Genomic DNA, 21744 nt, shown 5'->3' with positions numbered 1-21744 from the left:
TTACAGAGGTTACAGAGTCAGTCCAACTCCTCCTGCCCTACAAAATGAACTCCAGCAGGCTACTGGTATGAACGTCTCTGACCAAACAATCAGAAACAGACTTCATCAGGGTAGAGGGAGGCGCCCGACTTTCTCTAGTGGCCCCTATGCCTATGGTCTGTGCTGAACATAGTTTGTGCTGACCCATTTGTTCCTCAGGAGCTCTTGGTTGCACTATTATAAACTATTGTAGAAAGGACATTATTTACAAATGTTGTGGAAGTTTTTGAGAAAATAAAGTATCACATTGGTAGGCATGGGCAAGAGTAAAAAGGTTCATGATTTACCTGTCCTGCTGCTGCACAGCAGGACCCAACGCTCCTCATGTAGCATGAGCGAGGCCGGGTCCCGATAATTTGTTACACTGTGTTTTTATAAACATGATTCAAACACAGAATCTGAAGAAAGGAAAACATAATCTACCACTTGTCCATCTAGATGGACACCACCTAATCATCTCCTGATCAGGATAATCTTACCCTTACCAAGGTCTGCCTAGAGTTGTTTATGAGCCAGCTCGTCTCCATCCCATTTCCACCATATAATATTTTATACAAACAATCTCTAGTAATAACAATTTCTAGTCACAACCAACTTGTAACTAGAAATTGTCATTGCCAGTGGTTGTTTTCTTAGATTATGACAAGGACAGGGAGGACTGGTTACGAGTTGTCGGGACTTAGGCATAAACAGCTTCTAGTAGACCTTGGTAAGACCAGATTAGCTTGATCAGGAGATGACCAGGCGGTGTGCATTTAACCCAACGATTCATGATTTTTTTGCTTTTACATGTTTACATCTTCTTTGTTTAAATAATGTCTATAAAATTTTGATGTAATCAATGATCGGGCCCCCGGCCTTACTCATGCTATACGAGGAGTGTTGGGTCCTGCTGCACAGCAGAACACAATAAACTTGTGAAATATTTTTACTCTTGCCTGTGCCTACCAGTGTGATACTTTATACTTTAAATCTCTCAAAACTCAAACTTCCACAACAGAACATATTTCTTTTTCTTCTTCTTCTTTTTCTTCTTCTTATTATTATTATTATTATCCATCCATCTTCTACCACTTATCCGGGGCCGGGTCACGGGGCAGCAGTCTGAGCAGGGACACCCAGACACTTCCTCCAGCTCCTCCGGGGGAATACCGAGGCGTTCCCAGGCCAGCCGAGAGACATAGTCCCTCCAGCATGTCCTAGGTCTTCCCCGGGGCCTCCTCCCGGTTGGACATGTCTGGAACACCTCCCCAGGGAGACGTCCAGGAGGCATCCGGAACAGATGCCCGAGCCACCTTAGCTGACTCCTCTCGATGTGGAGGAGCAGCGGCTCTACTACCTTGAGCTCCTCCTGAGTGACCGAGCTCCTCACCCTATCTCCAAGGGAGCGCCCAGCCACCCTGCGGAGGAAACTAATTTCAGCCGCCTGTATCCGGGATCGTGTCCTTTCGGTCATGACCCAAAGCTCATGACCATAGGTGAGGGTAGGAACGTAGATCGACTGGTAAATAGAGAGCTTCGCCTTGCGGCTCAGCTCTTTCTTCACCACAACAGACTGGTATATCGACCGCATCACTGCAGAAGATACACTGATCCGCCTGTCGATCTCCCGCTCCATCCTTCCCTCACTCGTGAACAAGACCCTAAGATACTTAAACTCCTCCACTTGAGGCAGGAGCTTTCCACCAACCTGAAGGGGACAAGCCACTCTTTTCCGGCTGAGAACCATGGCCTCGGACTTGGAGGTGCTGATTCTCATCCCCGCCACTTCACACTCGGCTGCAAACCATCCCAGTGCATGCTGAAGGTCCTGATTTGAAGAAGCCAAAAGGACAACATCATCTGCAAAAAGCAGAGACGAAATCCCGTGGTCCCCAAACCGGACTCCCTCCGGCCCCGGACTGCGCCTAGAAATCCTGTCCATATAAATAATGAACAGGACCGGTGACAAAGGGCAGCCCTGCCGGAGTCCAACATGCACTGGGAACAAGTCTGACTTACTGCCGGCAATGTGAACCAAACTCCTGCTCCGGTCATATAGGGACCGGACAGCCCTTAGCAGAGGGCCACGGACCCCATACTCTCAGAGCACCCCCCACAGATCACCACGAGGGACACAGTCGAATGCCTTCTCCAGATCCACAAAGCACATGTGGACTGGTTGGGCAAACTCCCATGAACCCTCCAGCAACCTGGTGAGGGTATAGAGATGGTCCAGTGTTCCACGACCGGGACGAAACCCGCATTGTTCCTCCTAAATCCGAGGTTCGACTATCGGCCGAATTCTCCTCTCCAGTACCCTGGCATAGCCTTTTCCGGGAAGGCTGAGGAGTGTGATCCCCCTGTAGTTGGAACACACCCTCCGGTCCCCCTTCTTAAACAGAGGGACCACCACCCCAGTCTGCCAGTCCAGAGGCACTGTCCCCAGCCGCCACGCGATGTTGCAGAGGCGTGTCAACCAAGACAGCCCCACAACATCCAGAGACTTGAGGTACTCAGGGCAGATCTCATCCACCCTGGTGCCTTGCCACTGAGGAGCTTCTCAACCACCTCAGTGACCTCAGCTTGGGGGATCGATGAGTCCTCAACTGAGCCCTCTGCCTCTGCTTCCTCAGGAGGTGGAGAACATGGTCCACTCAGACTCAATGTCTCCAACCTCCCTTGGGATCTGGTTGAAGCTCTGCTGGAGGTGGGAGTTGAAGATCTCTCTGACCGGAGACTCTGCCAAACGTTCCCAGCGGACCCTCACAGTACGTTTGGGTCTGCCAATTCTGTCCAACTTCCTCCCCGGCCATCGGATCCAACTCACCACCAGGTGGTGATCAGTTGACAGCTCCGCCCCTCTCTTTACCCTGTGTCCAAGACATACGGCCGGAGGTCAGATGAAACAACCACAAAGTCGATCATCGACCTCTGACCTAGGGTGTCCTGATGCCATGTGTACTGATGGACACCCTTATGCTTGAACATGGTGTTCGTTATGGACAAACTGTGACTAGCACAGAAGTCCAATAACAGAACACCACTCGGGTTCAGGTCGGGGGGGCCTTTCCTCCCAATCACACCCCTCCAGGTGTCACTGTTGCTGCCCACGTGAGCGTTGAAGTCCCCCAGTAGAACGACGGAGTCCCCGCTCGGAGCACTTTCCAGCACCCCTCCCAGAGACGCCAAGAAGGTCGGGTACTCTACACTGCCATTTGGCCCGTAAGCACAAATAACAGTGAGAGACCTCTCCCCGACCCGAAGGCGCAGGGAAACCACCCTCTCGTTCACTGGGGTGAACTCCAACACATGGCTGCTGAGCTGGGGGGCTATGAGCAAGCCCACACCAGCCCGCCTCCACGCACGGCTTGGGCTCTGGAACCCAACTCCTCGAGAGAGGCTGGGCTCTCTACTACTCTGGTTTCTGGTTTCCCCGACCCGAAGGCTCAGGGAAACCACCCTCTCGTTCACCGGGGTGAACTCCAACACATGGCTGCTGAGCTGGGGGGCTATGAGCAAGCCCACACCAGCCCGCCGCCTCTCACCGCGGGCAACTCCAGAGTAGTAGAGAGCCAAGCCTCTCTCGAGGAGTTGGGTTCCAGAGCCCAAGCCGTGCGTGGAGGCGAGCCCAACTATATGTAGTCAGTATCTCTCAACCTCCTGCACCAGCTCAGGCTCCTTCCCCCCCAGCGAGGTGACATTCCATGTCCCTAAAGCCAGATTCCGTGTCCGGGGATTGGGTCGCCGAGGCTCCCGGCTTCGACCGCCACCCAATCCACATTGCACCAGCCCATTACGGTTTCTCCTGCAGGTGGTGGGCCCACAGGAGATCGGCCCCACGTCGCCCGTGGCGCTCGAATGCGAGCCCCAACCCCGGGCCTGGCTCCAGGGTGGGGCCCCAGTTGCGCCATACCGGGCGACGTCACGGACCTTGCTTTATTTTTCTTCATAAAATTATTATTATTATTATATTTATTTATTTTTTCTCTTCTGTTTCTGTATTTCTTTGAGAGAATGTGAATTGTTAAAAGTGCTATACAAATAAATTTAGTTCAAATTGAATTAAAATATGCATAGAGGGATGCACAGACCTCTACAGGCTAAACAACGGCGCCCTCCCTGCCATTAGGTATCAGGATAAAATCCTTTTGTCAGACCCATTGTCAGACTCTACACTGGAACAGTGGATCCTGGGTTCCTCCTGGTGCACAACACTGTCCGGCCTCATGTGGCAGTCAGGACATGGAGAATAAAGGAATTAATACTATTAACTGGCCCCCACTCTCACATGGCCTCAATCCAATACAACATCTCTGGGACATTATGTTTCAGTCTATCCGACACCGACAGGTTGCACCTTAGACTGTCCAGGAGCTCAGAGGTGCTACTAGTTCTTTGCTATCTGCTTCTTTTCTCATGCTAAATGTATTTCTACAATTTTTTGTTTAGTAATTTAGTTTGTGCAGTCTCATGCATTCCTACAGTTTTTAATACTTTAACGTGTGTGTGGTCTTATCCTAATTTTTATTGCTTTTAGTGTTCTTTAAATTGTTGTGTGTGTCTACTGTTTACAGCCACTTGTCTCACTCCCTGGTTTGTTTCTTATGAAATCTACTGTATATCAAACTTGTTAAATGCCATGAATAACTTATTGCCTTCTTCTTACCTTTTCTTGGCCTAAATACAATCCTCCCAACATTCTCAGCCGTGTTCTCACCTGTGATGTTTCCACCCAAAATGATCCAGTTTCCACCATTTCCACATCCATTACTCAAGGCACTCAGACTCCACTGTGCATGTGAGGCCTTTGATGGGTTCAGCCACCATGATCCCACTGCTGCTGTTTCTTCCAGATCTAACTACTCCCAGTGGTAGCTCAGTGGTTAATGTGTTGGACTACTGATCAGAAGGTCATGAATTTGAATCCTAGCTACATCAAGCTGCCACTGCTGGGCCCCTGAGCAAGGCTTTTAACCCCCAATTGCTCAGTTGTATAAATTGAAATAAAAATGTAAGTCACTCTGGATAAGGGTTTCTGCTAAATGACAAAAATGAAATGAAACAAAATGAAATTATCTTTCAACAAATTGTTGAAGATGAGAATGTCGTCCAGGTACACAAATGCAAAGTGGTTTAGGGTCTCCTCTAGGGCCATGTTAATGAGAGATGGGAAAACTGCTGGGGCATTCATTAAGCCAAATAGGCCATCCATTATCACCAGATATTCAGAAACCCTAAATGCGTGATGAAGGCAGTCCTCCACTCATTCAATTCAATTCATTTTAATTTATTTGTATAGTGCTTTTAACAATTGTCTCAAAGCAGCTTTACAGAAGTATGGAAACAGAAAAAGAAGAGAAAAAGAAATAAATATATAATAAGAAGAATAAAATAATAAAATAAGAATACAAATAAATAAGTAAATATATACAATTAAAGTTTAAAATTAATTTTAAAAAAATAACTTAAAATTTAAAATACTATATATCTATCCCTATCCCACTCATTCCCTGCCCTGATGCAGATCAGGTTGTATGCACCACAGAGGTCGAGTTTAGAAGACTCTGGCCTGTTGCAGGAGGTCAAAAGCTGAGTTTATCTGGGAAAGTCGATCTGCATTTAAACCCCGGTAATCAATGCAGGCTCCCATCCTTTTTCTTGACAAAGAAAAAGCCTGCCCCCGCCAGTGATGTGGCTGATATGTCCGAAGAATAAGGCCTCTTGGATATATTGATCCATGGCTTTATGTTTGTAAAAGATAAGGAATAGCTCGAGAGCCCAAGTCAAATATAGCAACAGACACTCTGTGTCACAGCCAATGCAACGAGTGCCCGTCCAGGGCATGAATCAGTAGGGGTTGCCGATGTGCCCCCAAGTGGACCTTCAAGCTGCGGGACAAGCACTCATAAATAAAATTTCCTGCTGCCCCGAGTTATCAAAGGCCCAGAGGTTTACCTGTTTACCCCCCATAGGAGCAGGGTGGCAGATAAGAAAAGGCCGGAATTGTGAAGGGCCCCTCTACCTGGCTGGGCCCCTGCCATTTAATGGTTTGTTGGAGTGCAGGCCTGGGACCTGGGGGTCTCTGAATGAGATGGGCCTTTATGCCTAGCTAGGCCCGCAGCTATCCTGAGAGACTATAAAGTGTGCTGATGGCCTCCATGGATGAAAGGCACCCGTGACGTTACATGTACATTACAGTCACAACAATGGCTGTGATTTCTCTTGGTAAATAGAACGGTCTGAACTTAATCATCAAATACTCTAAATGAGCCAAGCAATGACTTTTTTAATTACAGTAGAGTCTGTGCACATGATTTGTCAGCATATGTACACAGACCTCTACCCTTGCACTTGCCAGTGTCCATTGCCTTACTGTCTGCCCAGAAAACAATGTGACCCTCAAGCTCAATAGTGCTACTGGGATGTTAAATACTATGTATATCATAACATAAATAAATATCATATAAATTACGACATCATATTCCTTAATACATTTGTGCATTGTTCAAAGCCACAGTTTGTCCAATTTTGTTCACCACAGACTGAACATTTGCAAGAAAGATGCTTGGGATTAATTATGAATGCGGGTTTTGCTTTAGCCTAACTCTAATAGTACAAAGTAATTGGTACTTTGTGCAGAATAACAGATGGACTACAGTCAGCTACTGCACATGTACCTGCCACACAGGGTAACTGGACCTGACAAACCTGAGTAAGATTTGTACCTCAGTCAGACGGGAATGTTTATGGACATTTTCTCCTTTGTGGACAGTGGGCTGGAGCTGCTGCAGGACACCTCGACTGCTGGTCAGAGCTCTGGTCAGACGTGCAAATTTACCCCAACCTACATACACACAAACAAGACAGAACACTGTTAAAACACTCCATCACATTCACACTCACATAATGAAGCACAATGTGTACAATTCAAACTCCTCAGAAATGCCTCAACAGCTTCAGTCCTGCAAAGACGTTTCCCAAACCACATCATTCACTATTCATCATTAAACGTGATCTTTAGTGAAAAGATGGTGGCACGGCAGTAGCTGCAAAGGCTTTGCAACCTCGGCTTGCAGCAGAGACCAGGCCTCCAGTCCTCAGTGTCGCATGAAACCGGAGACCAGGAGAGGGGACGCCGAAAGCGGTGCATGAGGAAGCGGAAGCGTGGTAAGCGGGCGGGTGTCCATGTTAGGCTAAAAACAAACCTAGCTGGCCAGGTCAATGGGCTAACCTCGTTTAGTGCTGGTGTGTGTGTTTATATCAACATAGAATGGTGTAAGAACTCCGTGCTTGTTTCTAGTTACTGGTCATCGTCAGTAGAGTTTGTGACTGTTAGATGCAGGTCATTTTATTTACCACGTAAATTCACCACTGTTTTCATTCTCAGAGTTTACATTCCCCCAGTGCTAATGCTAAAGAGGTGCTAAGTGAGCTATACGGGGCTATTAGCGATCTGCAGAATGTTCCGACGGACTATTTATCATCGCCGAAGTTTTCAATCATGCCAATCTCAAGTCAGAGCTCCCTAAATTTCATCAGCATGTGGACTTTGCGACGAGAGGTGAAAACAAGCTGGATCTTTTTTACACAAACATTCCCAGCACGTATCGTGCGGAGCCCCGCCCCCACCTCGGCTGCTCAGACCACATCTCTGTTAATTCCAGCATACAGACTACTCGTCAGATGCTCTAAATCGGTTCTGAAGCAGGTGAAAACCTGGCCAGTATGAGCCACCACTGCTCTTCAGGACTGATTTGAGTGCACTGACGGGAACATCTTCAGGGAGGCTGCAACCAACGGTGACTCTATAAACTTGGAGGAGCTCATGGCCAACAACATCAGCAAGTGCATTGATGACATTCACATTTGACAACCAGCATTAATGCATTAATGTATTCCAATGATAGAGATTTAAGCACATTTTTCACAATTACAGCTTTTGGCAGAAGCCCTTATCCAGAGCGACGTACAGAAGTGCTTAAATCTCTATCATTGGACACATTAATGCTGGTTTACTAGGTTACATACTTAAGATACCATGAGTTTAAAACATTGTTCTTACAAAGTTCTAAGTTATAATAAAAAAGTTTCAAAGTTTTCATTTTTTATAAATGCAAAAGATAGGGAAAGAAGTGCTAGTTGAAATGTTTCCTGAATAAGTAGGTCTTCAACTGCCGTTTGAAAATATCCAGTGACTCAGCTGTCCAGACCCCTTGGGGAAGTTCATTCCACCACCTTGGTGCCAGAACAGAAAAGAGTCTTGCAGTATACTTGTACTTATACAGTATGGCATGACTGTCTCCAAGACGATCACCACACGCTCCAACCAGAAGCCGTAGATGACTGCTAACGTGCATGTGCTGCTGAAGACTAGAGACCAGAGCCTTCAGAACAGGGGACAGGGCGGCCCTAAGAACAGCAAGGGCCAAATTGTCCCGAGCCATCAGAGAGGCAAAGCACACAGCCACTTTTAGGACAGCAGAGACACCCGGCGCATGTGGTAGGACATACAGGCAATCATGAACTACAAGACAGCTTCACCTGCCTGTGATAGTGATGCCTCCCTCCCAGATGTGCTGAATGACTTCTATGCTCGGTTTGAGGAGGAGAACAATGTAGCGGCAAGGAAGACCACCCCTCCCCCCAATGACCAGGTACTCTGTCTATCCACAGCCAACGTAAGGAGAACTCTATGCAGAGTCAGTCCGGATTGGGAACAGCATGTTGTAGACTTTATAAGAGCAAAGAGTGACCACTCTCCGCTGAACATCGACGGATCATCTGTAGAGATTGTCAGGAGCAACAAATTTCTTGGTGTTCATCTAGCGGAGAACTTCACCTGGTCACTCAACACCAGCTCCATCACCAAGAAATCCTAGCGGCGTCTCTACTTCTTACGAAGGCTGAGAAAGGCACATCCCCCCCCCCCCCATCCTGACTACATTTTACAGAGGGACCATTGAGAGCATTCTGAGCAGCTGCATCACTGTATGATTTGGGAACTGCACCATCTTGGATCGCAAGACCCTACAGCAGATAGTGAGGACACTTACAACTATCAAGGACTTAACTATGAAGGACACTTACACCACACGCTGCATCCGCAAAGCCAACAGACCTACACCAAATACACACACTTCTAATATACATCCATCAACCTGTTTACATGCTGTTTACATCCATCAACCTGTTTACATGTTGTTTTTCCACACTTTTTTGCCTTTTGCACATACTGGCTCACATTTCAGTCATTTGCTGTTTTGCACAATTCTTTACATTATCTCAGGGACCTGCTGCTATAGGTTACACAGATACACTTTATGTATCTAGGACTTACTTACTAAGTCTTTAGCTCTGTCTTTGTTTTATGTAGCACCCTGATCCTGGAGAAACGTTGTCTCATTTCACTGTGTACTGCAACAGCTACAGTATATATGGTTGAAATAAAAGCTGAAATAAAACAATAAACGCTTCTTGACTTGACTTGAAACATACAAGAAGTGGCTTAAAAGAGCAGTGCATTTTGGCTATTGTGTTCTCACCTTCAGATACTGCACTGGAATTTGGGGTTTCACTCACCACAAGGAGGGCAAAAAGTGCACTACACTACATATAAACATATAGTACATAAAAATGGCACATGTTGGAGGTTTTAAGGCCATACCCACCTTTACAGGATTCATCTTCAATTGGTTGTTTAAAGGCTGTGATGTCATTAAATGTGCAAAGGAAAAGTACAACCTTCTCCTGTTCATTCCGTATGGGAGCAATTTTCACAAAGAACCACAGTGGTGTTCCTGACACACAGATACACACAGATTACAGCAATGCAGATCAGTAATAAAAATATTACAAATCTTATATTATCCTAAGAAATAGCAAGGAAATATTTCACTTAGTTTCCTCATGGTACATGGAATTAAAATTCAGTAATAATGATAATTATAGGTTGATTCCATGTACCATGAAAGTTTACTTTTACAGCATTTAGAAGATGTGCTTATACAAAGTGACTTTACATTTTTTAACTCATTTTTATTCATTATTAAGGGCCTTTATTGTGAGTGTGTGTGTGTCTGTGTGTTTGTGTGTGCTGTTACTCACTATTCTTTTTGTACATTAGGATCTCAAATGAGTTCATCTCGTAGTTCTCAAATGTCAGTCGCACCTTCTCCATTGTTTCTCTGTCTGTGAGCTCACCATACATAAAACTAGCATAAACAAAAAAATAGATTTACTGAAAATTCTGATTAAATTTTACACATTAAAGCAATGCCTTATTGCACATCATGCTACATACCCTTAGCTTGGTTTAAATATTAATATATGTAATTTCATTGATAGCACACTATTGATTTTTGCACAAATTTTATTCCTTGTACAAAAAGTGGACAAATTTATATTTCTTATGAGATTTTATTTTCAATTAAATATAAGGTTATTCAATCTGTTTTTTTAATGCTTTTATTCACTTTAACTTTTACATTTTTTATATTCCTGAAATGTTCCTTTTCAGTTTCTTGTTATAAAATAGTCATATTATAATTGTGGACTGTGTTGTTTATGCTTAAGTTAAAACCTATAGGAATAGTTCTGATCACTGTGTTCTGTCTCTCCCCGGTACTGTATGGATCAGAAACATTAACATTAGATTTTACCATTTTAAGTTTAAATTGAGTGTTATACACATACCTGAGGCACACAGTATGCTAATGGTTAATGTTGTGTAAGAATACTATTTCTGTGTAAGAGAAAAAGAGATTAATAAGGTGATATGAAAGTTGTATATTGTTATGGGGTCTTTAAACTGTCCAAATGAATGCAATGAATGATCTGATTGTGTCTCAATTCTAAATATTTTTTGTTTGAATTATAAGGATGAAATTAGCAAATTTACGGTTTTAAAAGAGAGATCTAGAGCATGCTGTGAACAGAAATGTGTTTCTCTACCTGCAGGTGCTGCTCTTCTGCATGACCTCCGCACGGTGGTATCCTGAAAGTTTGCAGAATCCATCATTACTGTAGACAATGGGCCAGTCCACAATCTGAGCATTTCCCAGCACAAAGTTTGTATCTGTAGAAACAGATTTTGGAAAGAAAACAAAGGATTAGCTACACACATTAACCTTTGTTATTCTATCAATTTAAATCTTTTAATTAAGTCCTAATGGTGGAATAAGTACAAATTATTTAACTGCATCTTTAAATATCACAGAGATTATGTCCTAATGAAGTACTAATCCTGCCATCAAGTCAATTCCTGAGAACTAAGTTTTCTTGGCATCCATTTGTATTTATATTATTTGTATTGATTATCATTAAGATAAGTAAGGATATAAATAAGTTGTAAATCACAAATCACAACTTGTTGAAATAATCCAATTCTGCTAATTAAAACCAGTCCTAAGCCACATGCTGACTCCTCACCTGTCACTTACTTCTCATAACAATTCAATTAAATTTATTTGTATAGCGCTTTTAACAATTCATATTGTCTTGAATTACCTTTACATAAGTATTGAAACAGAAGAGGAAAACATAATAAAAATAATAATAATAATAATAATAATAATAATAATAATAATATTTTTATTATTATTATAGAAAAAATGAATGAATACATATATTTAAAGTTTAAAATTAACATAAAAATATTAATTGAAAATTTAAAACACTATATATCTCTAACACCCGTGACCCGAGGTAGTTCGGATAAGCGGTAGAAGAAGATGAGATATATCTCTAACATTTATCCCTATAATAGATGTATAATTTTTATAGGAGTTGCTCATATTAAGAAACAGTTAACTATAAAACTATAATGGAAAAGTGGATGAATGAATGGACAGATATACAGATAGATGCATGAATGAATATTTAGATGAATACATAGATTTATGGTTGAGTAGTTAGAATCTAGCCAAGCCCGAATAAATAGAGAGGGTTGTGTCAGGAACAGCATCCAGCATAAAATGTGGCAAATTTAAACATGCAAGTCGGCAGTGTGAATTCCATGCCGGTTTGGTTGAGGCCCGGTTTAACAGAACCTAAAGGAACCTAGAAGGAGAGATGGTGGTGGACTTTGATAAGAGGATGGAAATGGCTGTAGTTGAAAAAGTAGGAATGTTGTGAGGAATTCAGACAGAAGCTGAGACAGGCTTTGGGTGGTCAGGAAGAGCTTCCAGATGACTGGGAAACTGCAGCAGAAGTGATCAGGGAGACGGGTAGGAGGTTGCTAGGTTATTCATCTGGAAGGAGAAAAGACGATAAGGAAACATGGTGGTTGAACAAGGAAGTACAGGACAGCATTTAGAGGAAGAAGCTAGCTAAAAAGAAGTGAGATGTAGAAAGGACTGAAGAAAGTAGACAGGATTACAAGGAATCACAGCACAGTGTAAAGAGGGACATGACAAAGGCCAAACCGAAAGCATACAAAGGTGCTGACAGGTGAGGAGAGTGTGCAGAGAAGATGGAAGTAGTATTTTGAGGAGCTGATGAATGAGGAAAATGAGAGGGAAAGACAGGAAAGATCTGAGGAGAATCAAGATTGGAAAGGCTGTTGGTCCAGATGACATACCTGTGGAGTTGTGGAAGTGTCTAGGAGAGACAGCAGTGGAGTTTCTATCTAAATTGTTTAACAGGAATTTAGAGAGTGAAAAGATATCTGAGGAATGGAGAAGTAGTGTTCTAGTGCTGATCTTTAAGAACAAGGGTGATGTGCAGAGTTGTAACAACTACAAAGGTATAAAGTTGATGAGCCACACAATGCAGCTATGAAAAACCAGTAGTGGAAGCTAGGCTAAGGAAGGAAGTGGATATTTGTGAGCAGCAGTATGGCTTCATGCCGAGAAAAAGCATAACTGATGGAATTTATACTTTGAGAATAATGGAGAAGTACAATGATGGTCAGAAGGAGCTACACTGCGCCTTAGTGGATTTAGAGAAAGCGTATGACAGGGTGACAAGAGAGGAGCTATGGTACTGTATGAGGATGTCAAAAGTGGCAGAAAAGTATGTCATAATAGTTCAGGATATGTATGAGAGGAATATGACAACAGTGAGATGTGCTGTAGGTCAGACAGATGAGTGGAGGTGGGGCTACATCAAGGATCGGTTTTGAGTCCCTTCTTGTTTGCTATTTTGATGGACAGTTTGACAGATGAAGTCAGACAGGAATCTCTGTGGACAACGATGTTTGCGGATGACATTGTTATCTGTAGTGAGAGTAGAGAGCGGGTGGAGGAACACCAAGAAGGGTGGAGGTCTGCTTTGGAAAGAAGATGAATGAAAGTCAGACGTAGTAAGACAGAATACATGTGTACGAACGAGAGGGATGGAAGTAGAACAGTGAGGTTACACGGGGCTGAGGTCAAGAAGGTGCAGGAGTTTAAGTATTTGGTGTCAACCATCCAGTGCGATGGGGAGTGTAGAAAAGAGGCGAAGAGATGAGTACAGGTGGGTTGGAGTGGAAGGAGAAATGTGTCAGGAGTGTTGTGTGAAAGCAAGAATCAAAGGAAAGGTGTAGAAGACAGTATGGGTTAGCGGCTGTAGCAGTGAGGAAAAGACATGAGGCAGAGATGGAGGTAGCAGATATGAGGATGTTGAGGTTCTCTTTAGGAGTGACGAGGAAGGACAGGATTAGGAACAAGCATATCAGAGGGACAGCTCAGGTTGGCTGTTTTGGGGACAAGGAGGGAGATGTTATATTGGTAAAAGGATGTTGGAGATGGAGCTGCTGGGCCAAGAGAAAGGTCAAAGAGGAGATTTATGGACGTGTTAAATGAGCACATGAAGGTAATTGGTGCTTTAACTCTCTTTATATGGATATATTGTCTTCTGGTAAGGTATTATTCTGAATTTTGTGGACTACCTGCTTAAACTCACTTTGTTCTAGAGTAATGTGATTTGAATTTTGTTATATTCAATAGCATTTTTTCTCTCATAGTGTTGGTTTTTGCTTAGTAGTTCTCCCATCTGATTAATCAGGAGTAGTTTCAATCTCTCTTAACATGTGAATTGTGGGCTGTGCTTACTCATTTAAATTGAAAGTTCTGTGTTAAGTATCCCTAAAACCTCTAACGCATTGTAAATAAGTGTCTAGTACTGTTTGATATATTCTACCACACCATATTTTTAATCTCACTCTTGGTTGACTGTAGATATGTCCCTTAAACCCATCTCTTGTGTCACTTCTTACCATCGCAGGCAGTCTCGTCTAAAGAGCAGAGGTCAAATTTCCAGTAACCTCATCTACTCTTCTCTGTTGTGTGAGTCTCAAACAGTGGTGGTAGGTAGGCTCTGGAATTGCCTGTCTGCTGTAAGGAAAGCTGATTTTATTTCTGTTTTAGCTTCCTTTTCATGCGCTAACAGAGACCTGGATATCTCCACAGAACACTGCAACACCAGCTGTGCTATCCTCTGCCTATTCTTTCTCTCCCTCACCACAAGAAACAGGCAGGGGTGGTGGTACAGGTCTACTCTTTCACACCTCTACTCTTGTCTCATTTAACCATCTCCTATTTTGAATTTCATGCCATTTCAGTTACCTCTCCAATCAACCTTGTATTGATTGCTGTCTATTGCCCTCCTGGTCCCCTAGGAGACTTCCTGGAAGAAATGGACGCACTACTTAGTGCTTTCCCTTCTGACAGAACCCCTCTGACAGTGTTGGCGATTTCAACCTCCCCTCTGATAAGCTTCAATCTTCTTCCCTCCTGACTTTTTTGGACTCATTCGCCCTGACGCGCAACAGCTACATCCCCACACACAAAGGAGGTAATTTCCTGGACCTGGTTTTCACCCGTCCATCAACAGCTACAGACATGAATGCTACCCCACTACGTCTCTGATCATCACCTGGTATCCTTCACCATCACTCTCCCTATCCTACCTGAAACTAACTTTCATGCCCTCTTTCTTACCTGCTTCAACCTCCACTCTGTCTCCCCTTCTTCTGTAGCTTCTGGCACTCTTTCAACTCTTCCTGGTCCTAAGTCCTTTTCCTCACTAACCTTGGACACTTTCTTCTCCTCTCTTTCCTCAACCATGGGTTTTCTCTGCCCTTTGTCCACTAAACCTTCTTGTTTTGCTCCTTGGCTTTCAGATGTGTTGCTCAACAATCGAAGACAGCTAAGATCATCTGAAAGGAAGTGGAGGAAATCATAACTTGATGCAGATCTTGACTCCTAAAATACCTACTGGCCAAGTTCTCCTCAGATGTGACTTCTGCCAAGACTTTCTCCTACAAGGGAAAAGCTTGAAGCTTTGGAACCAGACCCTGGTAAGCTCCACAACATCATCTGTTCTCTACTCAACCCGCCGACTCCACCTGTTTCATCCTCCCTGACTGCAGAACACTCTGCTTCTTTTTACCACAAGAAGATTGAGAAAATCTGCAGGACCTTCACTTCTACTCTGACTGCACCTACATCTCACAGTCAGGATTTGTTGTCACATTTCTCCTTCGTTGTCACATTTCTCAACCGTAGCAGCAGACAAGATTTTACAACTCATACAGTCTTGCAATCCTATTGGATACACTCCCGTCCACTATGCTCCAGACCATCATGCAAGGCCTTCTGCCCTTCATAACCACTATCATCAATAGATCCATAAGATCATTCTAATGAAATCTGGATCCATCACACATCAGTAACTACAGACTGGTATCACTGCTCTCTTTACTTTCAAAAATTCTTGAATTTTTTAATTCCCAGAACAAATACCAAGATCCCAACCAGTCTGGCTTTAAAGCAGCACACTCGACAGATACAGCCCTTTTAGACGTTTCTGAGAAACTACATGCTGCTAGATCAGCCAAGCTGTCATCCATCCTCATCCTCCTTGACCTTTCAGCAGCGTTTGATACGGTCAACCACAAGATTCTGTTTACATTTACAGCATTTGGCAGACGCCCTTATCCAGAGCGACATACAGAAGTGCTTAAGTCTCCATCATTGGATACATTAACTCTGGTTACATATTTAAGATACTATGAGTCTAAGACATTGTTCATTTTTTTATTTTTTATTTTTGTTATAAACATACATGCAACAAACAGGGAAGGAAGTGCTAGTTGAAGTGTTTCATGAATAAGTAGGTCTTCAACGGTCATGTGAAAATAGCCAGTAACTCAGCTGTCCAGGTCCCTAGGGAAAGTTTATTCTACCACCTTGGTGCCAGAACAGAAAAGAGTTGTATACTTACCCTGAAAGATGGTGGAACCGGTCGAGCAGTGCTGGTAGATCTGAGGGTGCAGGGTGCAGTGCGAGGAGTGATGAGAGCTTTGAGGTAAAAGGGAGCTGGTCCATTTTTGGCTTTGTAGGCAAGCATCAGTGTTTTGAATCCCATGCGTGAAGCGACCAGAAGCCAGTGGAGGGATCGCAGCAGCATGGTATGCAAGTATTTAGGCAGGTGAAATACAAGCCATGCAGCTGCATTTTGGATCATTTGCAGAGGACAAATTGCGTTCATAGGTAGACCTGCCAGCAGTGTGTTGCAGTAGTCCAGTCTTGAAATGACAAGAGATTGAACAAGTACCTGAGCAGCCTGTGTGGACAAAAATGGCAGATCCTTCAAATGTTGTAGAGAAGGAACTGACATGAGCGAGTCACATTAGCAACATGCTAGGAAAAGGACAGTTGATTGTCCATGGTTACCCCAAGGTTGCGAGCTGTGGCTGAAGGGGAGATCAGATCATTATGCAGGGATATTGCAAGATCGTGACCTGGGGATGAATCACCTGGGATGACCAGCAGTTCAGTTTTGCTAGGATTGAGCTTTAACTGACATAGCAGTGGTAAGAGAACCCATGGTAAGAGAACCCATGTGAGGAAATACTGTAACTTCACCAAGAGTGTAAGTATACATAGAGAAATGAAGAGGACCAATTAGGGAGTTTTTTCACTGCTGCCTGAGTCACCTCAGACTTGCTCATTGGGGATAAATACATATACATACATACATACATACATACATACATTCATACATACATACATACATACACACTGTGAACTATATACATTTTGAATTTTTATTATATTAATTCTTTATACTTCTCCTTATGTTTATCCTCTGTTCTATGTTTATGTTCTGTAAAGCTGCTTTGAGACCATGTTCATTGTGAAAAGCGCTATAAAATAAACTTGAAATTGAATTGAAAGTACCGAGCCCTGTGGGACACCAGTGGAGAGTCTGCGTGGAGCAGATGTCACTCCCCTCCATGTTACCCGATATGAGTGTGTCACATGAATAAGTAGGTCTTCAACTGTTGTCCACACTCAGGAGTCTTGGGATTTGCGGATCAACGTGGGAATGGTTTGCTTCCCATCAGGAAGGACGCTCATATCAGGTAACATGGAGGGGAGTGACATCTGCTCCATGGACCAGCTCCCTCTTACCTAAAGCCCTCATCACTCCTCGCACTGCACCTCGCACCCTCAGATCTACCAACACTGCTTGACTGGTCCCACCATCTCTCTGGGTAAGAGGTAAGCATACTACAAGTCTTTTGTCTGTTCTGGCACCAAGTTGATTGAATGAACTTCCCCTAGAGGTCCGGACAGCTGGCTATTTTCAAACGATGGTTGAAGACCTAATTATTCATGAAACACAGCTAGAACTTATGTGTGTGTATTTAAATAAATAAATGACTTTAAACAGTGATTCAGGCTCATGGTATCTTAAGTCTGTTGCCTAGAGAACCAGAGTTCACTCATTCAATGATAGAGTCTTAAGCACTTTTTTACGATAAGGGCGTCTGGCAAATGCTGTAAATGCAAATGTAAATGGTGCGAGAGTAGAGGATGCCAAGGATAGAGTTAGGTGGAAACAGATGATTCGCTGTGGCGACCCCTACCTGGAAAATCTGAAAGTAGAAGATGGATGAGTGGATAGAAGGAACACTAGCGGAAAGGATTGATGAAAAAATGGAACGATGAATGGCTGAATAAAAAGATGTAGATTCGGATGGTTTTGTGAGTAAGGGAAAGATCCAACCCTCAAGGTTGGATTATTGTAATGCTTTGTCTGGATGTTTCATTAGGAGCATAAACAAGCTCCAGTTAGTCCAGAACACAGCAGCTAGAGTCCTAACTAGAACCAGAAGATATGAACACATCACCCCTATCTTATCCTCACTGTATTGGCTTCCAGTCAAGTTTCACATTGATTATTAAATACTATTACTGACCTATAAAGCACTTAATGGTCACGCGCCACAGTACCCGAGAGATCATTTGTTTTTTTATGATCCGTCACACCTACTTCGATCAAAAGGTGCAGGTGCCGTGGCTTGTTCATTAGCAATACATTTATAAATGTCAAGTTTATATACAGAATTTATCTTTATTTGGATATTTGCTTTGTAACAATATCCATTCTTGAAAACAGTGTAAAAGTGCAATAGAAATTAACTACCACTACTGTGATGGCTAGCTGAGTCCTCTGTGATAAGAGGATAATAGGTCCTATCCCTACCGATGCTCAGTTTAATAAAAACACCCATACAACTGTTTATTTATGCAGTTTCTAATCAGCCAATCATGTGGCAGCAGCAAAATACATAAAATCATGCAGGTACTGACTATTAGCTTTAGTTAATTATTACATCAAACATCATAACAATCATTAAGTAAAAATGTGATCTCTATGACCTTAACTATATCATGGTTGTTGGTGTCAGACTAGCTGGTTTAAACTTCTGATTTCCTGAGATTACCACACAAAGCTATTTCTAGGATTTAGAGAGAATAATGGAGAAGAAAACATCTGCAGAAGATTTAAGGCAGAAACATCTTTTTGAAAACAAGACTTGCAGGAATTAAGTCTGGTACCAACAAACATTAAGATTATTATTTCCACATGTTGACTTGCAGGAATTAACTGAGTGAATGAAATGACTGGATAAGCAAAATTGCAGTCTGGTGGTGGACGTCAGAAAACGACCAGATCAAAAATGGACCAGCTCAGTAGAGGATGCCAAGGATCCAGTTAGGTGGAAACAGATGATTCGCTGTGGTGACCCCTAACTGAAAAAGCCGAAAGTAGAAGAGGATGGGTGAGTTGATAGAAGGAATGCTAGAGGGAAGGATTGATGAAAAAAATGGAAGGATGAATGGCTGAATAAAGAGATGTAGAGTTGGATGGATTTGTGAGTAAGGGAAAGAGGCACTAGCTGAGAAATAAATGGCATTTGCTGCTATTCTCTCACTGCTGTGGTATAACCCAATTAATTGTCAATTTTTTAGTATCTTAATGAGCAAGAGAATAGTTGTATTAACTCAATTAGTACATCTCTGTAATTGTTATTGATTATCATTATGTAGCCAGAATACATAGTCCTTTGAAAACTGATAAAATACCAGCAGTAGTTGATAGCAGACACAGACTTTTACATCTGACTGTAGAACAAACTGTTCCACTCCATCCCATTAGTTGATGTTAATGTCTCTGTTGTTCTTATGCTTTGTGTGACTCTGGCTCAGTTTAATATTACACAGTGCACAATTAACAATGCATGATACAACACATCAACATTTAATATGTTTGGTCAAAGTGAAGAATTTTCAGAAATGAATGTAACAAAAAACACTCTGCTCTGGTGTAAATAGGATGGCATTCACAAACAGTGGACTTGTTTGCTAATCTAAAACTACAGTGCCACACACACACACACAAACATTACTATTGGGAGAAAAACAAAAGGAAATGTTCCATGCCAACAGTTGTTATTTTACAACAATTCCTCATTCATTGTGAGGAAATATTCTCTCTAGAGGAAGATAGTATTAATAAGTGTAAATTAACAGAAATTGGTATAGAACATCAGATCATTGAATGTAAAGGTAGAGAAGGGATTAAAGAGCAAGTGTATTTCTTCATGTGGTCTGTACCTGTCTGTCTATGTGATAATGTCCAAACTGAAAGTTAAACAGAAAAAGGAGTTAAAACATCATTCTGTAGATTTTTAGAAATACAGTCTGCACAGTACACTTCTAATTAAATCAAATGCTAAAAGTGTACAAGAATGCACTGAACCTGTGACTGCCAACAAAATGAGGATATCTAACTAACTACATACTATTGGCAAAAATTACTCACAATTGTGCCATTGGATTTTTAAGAAAGGTTTAATAGCTTAGGGTTTGGGAATATTTTCAAGATTATTCAATATGAAAAATTTAAGTATATTTTAACCACTTCACTTGACACAAATAGTTTGCGTGTGTGTGCGTGTGTGTGCATGTGTGTGTGCTAATTTAGGAGGCACAGCTCAAAAATGCAACTTGATTTGGCTGAAAAGTATTTCTGAAGTATCTGAAATTACCTTTCCATCTATTAAGAGTGTTGCTCATCACAAATACTGCACCTGGAACATACTGCACCTACTACATTGTCCATGTGATTTTGTAATACAGTTTATTATTTCTTTTTCACACTTCTAAAATGATCTTGTATTTTTTCACATTATTATTAAAACCTATGAGAATGAACAATAAAATACAGTTGCAATTTGGATGTTATCAAATTCAACATAAAATCTGTGAAACACTGCTTATAAAGTTTTAAACCATACACATTGTGCTCATTTACAGCTGGTGTACAAAATCCCACTAAAACCCATTTAGGGAGTGGAGATGTTTTAAAGGCTTACCATTTGAATTATTCCCAAGAGTCACAAATGATTATGTAATAAAATAATAAAGACAGTAACGCTGTCATGTGTTGTTATTTTGAAATATTACAGTTATAAACTCACTGAAATCTAAATATCAGATAAAGATGACAAGATGAAAATAAAATGAATTATTAGTTATAAAAGCATTTCTTTATTTAGGTTTACTAGTTTAATTCAATTTCAATTTGTTTCTATAGCATGTTTAACAGTTGACATTGTTTCAAAGCAGCTTTACATAAGTATAGAAACAGAATAAAAAAATGTAAAGTTTAAAATTAATTTACTATTTATCTTTAACATTTATCCCAAATGATCAAGCCTGATGTGATGGTGGTGAGGAAAAACTCCCTGAGATGAAATGAGGAAGAAAACTTGAGTGGAACAAAACTCAGAAGTGAACCTCATCCTCATTTGGGTGACACTGGACAGGAAATAATGTAAATGTAAATGTCATTTCTACAACAGTTAATAATCCAGTGTGACCAAGAGCTCCTGACGAACCAACAGATCAGAGTGATGTCTAAGGTTAGTTACTAGTTAAGCATTTAATGAGGTTATGTGCTGCAGCAAAGGGTTTTTAAGTTATGGCTCTTTTTAAGTAAAAGAGAAAAATCTCTAGAATAATGGAACTTCTAAATAAAACACTAAGCCCAGCATGGTGCGTGCGCGTGAGCTTGATCTTACCGTTTGATCTTCTCACTATATTCTCCAGAAAAGTGTTTTGAGGAGCCACGAGCCCCCTCCGGGCACCGGCCATCGCCGCGAGTCACACGCGCCTTTTTCCTTCACCACTGTGTTTATTTCTTTTGTGCTCCGGTGCAGTCATCCAGTCCGCGCGCACCTGCATCCTATTCCTACATTCCTCGCGGCACCTGCGTGTGTGTGTGTGTGTGTGTGTGTGTGTGTGTGTGTGCGCGCGTGTGCGTCGTTTTCCGTTGCTAATGTAACGCCATCTAGGTTTTTCTGGATGTATGATACCAACAAAGTTTGAAGCTGATTTACAGGGAAAACGGGATTTTAAATAGGAATTTAAAATAGTATGTATG

General features: G+C 42.2%; 1 protein-coding gene across 2 annotated transcripts in view; it reads right to left on the bottom strand.

The window, feature by feature from the left end:
- kcnh1a (potassium voltage-gated channel, subfamily H (eag-related), member 1a) overlaps positions 1-21479 on the bottom strand; it is a 54716-nt gene extending 33237 nt beyond the window's left edge. The window contains exons 1-5 of one of the 2 annotated variants that reach the window (XM_060879033.1): positions 21383-21479; positions 10972-11095; positions 10126-10232; positions 9690-9818; positions 6747-6865 (exon numbers count right to left, since the gene is read on the bottom strand). In XM_060879033.1, the coding sequence (XP_060735016.1) occupies positions 6747-6865; positions 9690-9818; positions 10126-10232; positions 10972-11095; positions 21383-21455 (552 nt within the window). In that variant the 5' untranslated portion in view covers positions 21456-21479. Of the gene's footprint in view, positions 1-6746; positions 6866-9689; positions 9819-10125; positions 10233-10971; positions 11096-21382 lie in introns of those variants that run through there. The other variant, XM_060879034.1, reaches the window with a different exon arrangement.
- Positions 21480-21744: the final 265 nt, after the last annotated feature.

The sequence above is a fragment of the Tachysurus vachellii genome, chromosome 10, assembly GCF_030014155.1.
Source record: "Tachysurus vachellii isolate PV-2020 chromosome 10, HZAU_Pvac_v1, whole genome shotgun sequence".
Taxonomy (NCBI): domain Eukaryota; kingdom Metazoa; phylum Chordata; class Actinopteri; order Siluriformes; family Bagridae; genus Tachysurus; species Tachysurus vachellii.
Note: the sequence above shows the minus strand (reverse complement) of the source record. Positions and strands in the feature narration are given on the sequence as shown.